The sequence below is a fragment of the Dipodomys spectabilis genome, unplaced genomic scaffold (assembly GCF_019054845.1).
Source record: "Dipodomys spectabilis isolate Male_0828 unplaced genomic scaffold, ASM1905484v1 ptg000234l, whole genome shotgun sequence".
Classification (NCBI taxonomy): Eukaryota; Metazoa; Chordata; class Mammalia; order Rodentia; family Heteromyidae; genus Dipodomys; species Dipodomys spectabilis.
Window position 1 is genome coordinate 21727371 of NW_024870911.1, and position 7185 is coordinate 21734555.

At 46.2% G+C, this 7185-nt stretch overlaps 1 protein-coding gene across 1 annotated transcript; it reads left to right on the plus strand.

The window, feature by feature from the left end:
* Positions 1-1071: 1071 nt before the first annotated feature.
* Positions 1072-5676, plus strand: LOC122124335 (keratin, type II cytoskeletal 2 oral-like; the record flags this gene model as incomplete). The annotated part of the gene is made up of 3 exons (XM_042699057.1): positions 1072-1620; positions 3075-3295; positions 5616-5676. Coding segments are annotated over exons 1-3 (831 nt in total), but the record flags the coding sequence as incomplete, so codon positions are not given.
* Between the last annotated feature and the right edge of the window lie 1509 nt (positions 5677-7185).

Consider the following 7185-nt stretch of genomic DNA (forward strand, 5'->3'; position numbering starts at 1 on the left):
ATAGAAAAAGCTGTGCACATATAACCTGATGCTAAGCAAAATGAACCTCAAGATAGGGACACAAGAGATTTTAACTTTCTTGTTCTTTTTATTGTACTTATAATGTACTATGTGATTTTTTTTTTGTTTCTTTGTATGTTCTTCTCCTTTGGTACAACCCCTGTTGTCACTGTATTTGATTCCAGTGCCCTGCGTCTTGTATGTACATATTTCTAACTTGGGGAGGGAAATTACAAAATACTTAAATAAGGATACAGGATGATCCATTTTTTGTAACAATGTAACATACAAGACAGTATGTTGAAAAAAAACTCAACAACTTTTGTGGGGGGAGGAGTTGGGGAGTTGGGGAGGAAAGGGATGGTGGGGAAAAATAAAGGAGGGGGTAACAATGTTTGATAGGAAATGGACTCATTACCTTGCTCATGTAACTGTAACCTCTATACAGTATCTTTACAATAAAATATATATATATTAAGAACAAAAAAAGTTTTTGGCTGCCTTGGTGGTTGATGGGACCCCATGGGGTCAGTACAGTTCTCGCCTCCGGGCCTTCTGAAGGTTGGGCACAGGTAATGAGCCATCTGTAGGCAGTGCCCAACAATCACTGTTAGTAGTGTGAGCACTGGAAAGGACTTGGCCTATTTGAATTCTGGAACTCAATGACTTTCATGTCATGGAACCCAACATCTCAACTCTTGGGGGTCTAAAGCCAGTTCATCCTGCTGGACTAGGTGCTTCCTTGGGTTCCTTGAGACTCTTGAGGAAAATCATACAAAGAGAAGGAAGAGAACTTTGTCTTCTGTTCACAAAGGCAAGTTTGGGTGATTAAGAAAGCAAAGCCATGTTAGTCCAGAGGATTAGATTTGAGGTATGCTGAGAACCAGAGATAACATTGCCTGCAAGGTGAACCAAACCCAAGATGACTCTCCACTAATTGCTCGCTGGTCCTGCCAAGCCAAATGTCCTGGAATATAAAGGCCAGCCTCTTCTGCTGTCCCATACTCTGCCTTCATCTCTTTGCTCTGCCTTTGCCCAGGGATCTCTAGCATATATCCCAGCTCTTTCACCATGAGCAGACAAGCTTGCAAGAAATCCTTCAGTGGTGGGAGCCAAGGCTTCTCTGGCCGCTCAGCCATGGTCTCCAGCAGCAGCAGCAGCAGCGGTGGTGGTGGCAGGATGAGCTGCGTGGCCCGCTCCAAGGGAGCCAGTGGAGGGGCCTGTGGGCTCCAGAGTGGAGCAGGTGGCTTTAGAAGTCGCAGCCTCTACAACCTGGGTGGAAACAAGAGCATCTCCATGAGTGTGGCGGCTGGTGGCTCCCAGGCTGGCGGCTTTGGTGGAGGGCATAGTAGCTGCGGTAGTGGTTTTGGAGGTGGCTATAGAGGTGGTTTTGGCAGTGGCAGAGGAATGGGAGGAGGCTTTGGGGGAGCTGGTGGCTTTGGGGGGTCTGATGGCTTTGCTGCTGTTTGTCCCCCTGGGGGAATCCAGGAAGTGACAGTTAACCAGAGCCTCCTGCAGTCCCTCAATGTGGAGATTGACCCCCAGATTGGGCAAGTGAAGGCTCAGGAGCGGGAACAGATCAAAACCCTCAACAACAAGTTTGCTTCTTTCATTGATAAGGTGAGAGTGAAGCCGGAAGGCACAGTGGAGGGTTTTGATGGCTAGTTCTTGGGACAGGAAGATGTCAGTGAGACCTGCCACACTTGAAGGCTGGACTGTCTGGCTCTTGGCCTGGTTGGCCCTGTTTTCTCCAGGACAGCAAGTGTGCCTCTGTTTCTCTTGAGTTTTGTTTTCCCAGCTGTGAAATGGGAGCGAGATCCTTAGTCTTGGAGAGGTGAGCTGAGCTGAGGGTTCAAACCTGCTTGCAGCTCTGAAGAATGGGGTTTTAGCTCCTAACCAATACAATACCAAGCACTTGTTTGGTAAGCCAATGTAGCTGGTAACCAGTCTTGCATTGGCACCAATTTCATGGTGAGTACTGACAGCTGACTGTATCCCCCAAGGATACTGTCCGCTTCAGTGAGGTTCTGTCCAGCTGTCCAGGCTGAGGCAGAGAATAGTGTGGGAAAGGAGCCCAGGACTAGAAGTGAACATAGGTCAGCTGCAAGATGTGTGGCTGAAAGGAGGCTTTTCGGCATGAAATCGCAAAGGAAAAGTTCGACCTTGCTGACTGCTTTCATTTTCCTTGTGGTGGTGAGAGAAACATACACCAAAAATACAACTGAAAATAACTTCATGCTGAATGCCTCTGGATGTGTGTCAAAGGATCCCTAGGGATCCTTTGGATCCAAAGGAAGGCCTGGGTTTGACTCTTCATGTTTCTTTTGTATTGATTTCCCTTTTGGCAACTTGAGCTCTTTGAGTCTTGGTTTCCTTATCCACCTGTTCAGAGGTATATGGGAAAATGGCAGATAGAGTATTAGCCCTCAATGAATTCTAGCTCTCTCTTTTATAACCTTTATCCTAAGTTCCAGAACAGAGAGACAACTGTGGCTTGAAGAACTGGGTCTGCTGCCATTTCTACCTTTTAGAAAAGAATTGTTTTTGAGGAGGGGGGTGCTGGTCACAGGGCTTTAACTCAGGATCTGGGTTTTCTGTGCTCAAGGCTAGCACTCTACCACTCGAGCCACAGCTCCACTTCAAGCTTTTTTTGGTGCTTATTTGGAGATAAGAGTCTCATGGGGGGGGGGGGGTGCTGGGAAGGTGGCTCAGTGGTAGAGCACTTGCCTTGCATGCCTGAGGCCCTGGGTTCGATTCCTCAGCACCACATAAGAAAAAAGAAAAAAGCCAGAAGTGGCTCTGTGGCTCAAGTGGTAGAGCGCTAGTCTTGAGCTGAAGAGCTGAGGGACAGCGCCCAGGCCCAGAGTTAAGGCCCCACGACCGGACTCCCCCCCCCACCCAAAAAAAAAAGAGTCTCATGGAATTTTCTGCTTGGGTTAGTTTTAAGCCATAATCCCCAGATCTCAGCCTCCTGAGTAGCTAGAATTACAGATGTGAGCCACTAATGCCCAGCCTTCCCACTTTTTGGAATAGTTGATCCTCAAGGGTCTCCTATCCTTCTTCTCTTGATGCAGGTGCGCTTCCTGGAACAGCAAAACAAGGTTCTGGAGACGAAGTGGGAACTGCTCCAGCAGCAGGCCACCCGATCTGGCTCGGGGCCCAAGAATTTGGAGCCTTTCTTTGAGTCCTACATCAGCTTTCTGCACAAGCGGTTGGATTCACTTCTAGGGGAGAGGGAAAACCTGGAGGGAGAAGCGAAGAACATGCAGGACCTGATGGAAGACTTCAAGAAGAAGTAAGGGGCCTAATAGGGGATTTTCCCCTTCTGGGAAAGTAAATAGTAAGCAGGCATAGTCCTGATTTGGGATTTCAACTGCTTCTGACTGCACCTTCAGTTCATCCTCTTTGATGGGTTTGCTGAGTGATCCATGACCAAGCAGAGAGGGTAACAAGGAGGAAATGACACATTATATGGCTGATTATGTTTTTCATATGTCTAAAAGGGCCCCTCCAATCCTAGCCTACATAGATATAGAGAATATACAGTCCTTGTGAATGGGGAGCCCTCACATATAGTGTCACCCTAGAAACTTGTCAAATATGCATAATCCTGTATCTCATATTGAGAATCAACTGGTGTGGGGCTGATTCCTGGAGTCCAAGTGTTCCCTAGTTTCTGGGCAGTATAGGCAGAGAGCCAGAGCCCTGTCCAATCCCCTGCAACAGCAGCTCTGAGGTCTCTGCTGAGTGTGTGAGTGTGTTTGAGTGTGAGTGTGTGTGAATGTGTGTGTGTGTGTGAACTGGGCTTCTCAAAGTGGGAGAGTGTGCTGTGGGCATGCTTGAGGCCCCGTGGAGATGGGACACCTGCTCCAATGCCACTGCACACATTAGTGGCCACTCAGCTTCATGCTCGGCTCTGGGAATTCATGAGCATCTCAAATTTCACATTACCTAGAAACACCTTTGCTTCGATAGGGTTCCTGCTCTTCAGTCTTCATGAAGTCTTAACTTCAGGGTGGGATGTTCTAGTTTCTAATAAGCTGGAATCCTATAGCCTTGATGCATTCAGAAGGCCCAGGCTCATTCACATCCCAAATTCTTCTAAGGAAAATTGAACATCCATTAACTGAAACTAAAACATCAGGCGGGATGCACATTGTACATTGTACCTTGTACATTATAAAGCTGACCAAAGAGCCCAGATAAGCAATGGGTCTCCTCCATATCTTTTTTTTTGTATTAATTCATTTTTTTATTTTTATTTTTTTAAATTTTATTTTATTTTATTTGTGAACATACTGTACAGAGGGGTTACAATTACATGGGCAGGATAATGCATACATTTCTTACCAAGCATTGCAGCCACCTCCTTTGTTTACCCTTCTCATCCCTTCCCAGCCTCCCCCCTCCCCCCCCATCCCAATCCTTCTCCTCCCCCCCCCCCCCCGGCACACCCCCCCCCCCGCATCGACGTTGTAAAGCTCGTTTTGGACATGACAACTTGTACTTCTCATTGTTGCAACAGGTCCACCTGTATCCTTAAACGATTTGTTTTTCCCCATCTCCTCCACAAGTTATACTGACATCAAATATAGTGAAAGCAGGGGTTATACTGTGGAGGAGGGACATACAAAGCAACAAAGAAATAATCTTATAAATGCGTTAGAAACACATGCATGAAAGAAAAAACTAAAAAATATATATCTAAGGGTTCATTTTCCTAACATCACATTATCTGACCTTTTCCGCTTGACTCATACATATACTAGATATAAGGGAAAACATGGGGCCTATGTTTCTTTGGGCCTGGCTTACTTCACTTAATATAATTTTTTCCAAGTTTTTCCATTTCCTAACAAATGGGGCAATGTCATTCTTTCTGATGGAGGCATAGAATTCCATTGTGTATATATACCACATTTTCTTGATCCATTCATCTACTGAGGGGCATCTGGGTTGGTTCCATATCTTAGCTATGGTAAATAATGCTGCAATAAACATAGTTGTGCTGGTAGCTTTAGTGTGGACTTCTCCATATCTTTCTCCAGGACGTCCACACTGCAGTTTATCACCAGGGTAAGCTGAAGAAGAGGAGGGGAAGGTGATATTCTGAGCTCTGAAAAGTCTCCAGGAAGGACAGCCATACACTTTTCAGGGCTTGGTGCAAACTGTCACTGTAGGAATTTGTTTAAATGAATGATAAAGATTTAGCCTGGCATTGGTGGCTCATACCTGTAGTCTTAACCACTCAAGAGGCTGAGGTCTGAGGCTTATGGTTCAAAGCCATCCCAGGCATGAAAGTTCATGAGACTCTTTAACTAACTACCAAAAAAGCAGGAAATGGCACTGCAACTCAAAGTTGTAGTGAGAAAATGCCCAGGCCCTGAGTGTTCAAGCCTTAGGACACACACACACACACACACACACACACACACACACACACACACACACACACACACACACACACACACACACAGAGATAAAAGATTTCAAGGTGATGCCAGCAAGGCATCCTGCACATGATTGTGAAGCAGCCTCTGGCTGAGATTTACATGAGTATCTGAGACCCTCATCTAAACCTGTGATGGATATCTTCATCTTCATCTCTGTTCCAGGTATGAAGATGAGGTAAACAAGCACACAGCAGCCGAGAATGAGTTTGTGGGGCTCAAGAAGGTAGGTGAAGGGGTTGAGAATGTGGCTTAGGGTCTTAGTGCTTCCCTAGCATGTATGAGGCCCTGGGTTCAATTCCTTAGTACCACATGAGCAGGATGAACAGATTCAGGGTCCCTTTCTCGTCCCTGAGAAGGAACGGAGCCAGTGACCCTGTGCTGTGGGCAGGGCTTACACTTCCTTACATTTTGGGAAATACTTGATGAAAGAAGTTGTTCTAAGTACATTGGGGAAGGGGGAGAAATCTTCAAATTTTACTGTGTCTAATTAGCTGGTTAGTGATGAGAACTAATAATGGATGTTTTATGGATAGCATTAGTCAAGATTTTCAGCCTATATGTACCTTGAGTATTAGCAATAACAATCAACTATAGTTCATTTAAATCAGTCATTGTAAAGATGAAGACTTCTAATTAAAAGATTGGGCTTTGTTACTATATAACCAGTCACATTCATATTAGGCGGGTTTTTCTACTCTAACACTAGATTTCTGTGGCTCATTTGCCACAGAAAAGCCATCTATATTTGTTACATTTATATTCATTTACCATTATAGTTTGTTACAGCTTTAGGTTTAATCACTCAAAGCAATAGAAAAGCAGACATTTACTTAGCTGCCTTTCTCCAATTACCAGTGGGTTTTTTTGTGTGCATGCGTGGGTGCGTGCGTGCATGCTTGTGTGTGTGTGTGTGTGCGCACGTGCGCGCGCACGTGTGTGTGTATGTGTGTGTGTGTGTGTGTGTGTGTGTGCTGGTATTGGGGCTTAAACTCAGGGCCTGGAGTCAGTCCTGTAGTTTTGTGTTCAATGCTGGTGCTTTACTACTTGACCACAGCTCCATTTTCAGTTTTTGGTAGTTGATTGGATATAGGAGTCTCCTGGACATCCCTTCCAAGACTGAGATTAAACAGGGAACCTTAGATCTCAAATTCCTGAGTAGTTAAAATTAAAGGTGTGAGCGCCTGGTGCCCAGCTAGTTTTCTTCTTCTCCCTTCTCCTCCTCCCTCCTCCTCCTCCTCCTCTTCCTCCTCCTCCTGCTCCTCCTCCTCCTCTTGTTCCTCCTCCTCCACCTCTCTTCTTTCTTCTTCCTCCTCCTTCCTCCTCCTTCATGCTCCTGCCCCTCCTGCTCCTGCTCCTCCTCTTCCTCCTCTTCCTCCTCCTCCTCCTCCTCCTTCTTCTTCCTTCTTGCTTCTGCATCTGCTTTTCTTCTGCTTCTGCTTCATCTGCTTCTTCTTCCCCTTCCCTCCTCTTCCCTCCTTCCCCATTTCTCCCCTTTGCTCACCTTCCTCCTCTTCCTCCTCCTCCTCCTCCTCCTCCTCCTCCTCCTCCTCCTCCTTCTTCTTCTTCTTCTTTCTTTTTCTCTTTTTTTTTTGGGGGGGGGATCCAGTCGTAGGGCCTGAACTCTGGGCCTGGGCGTTGTCCCTCAGCTCTTCAGCTCAAGGCTAGCACTCTACCACTTGAGCCACAGCACCACTTCTGGCTCTTTTTGCTTATGTGGTGCTGAGGAATCGAA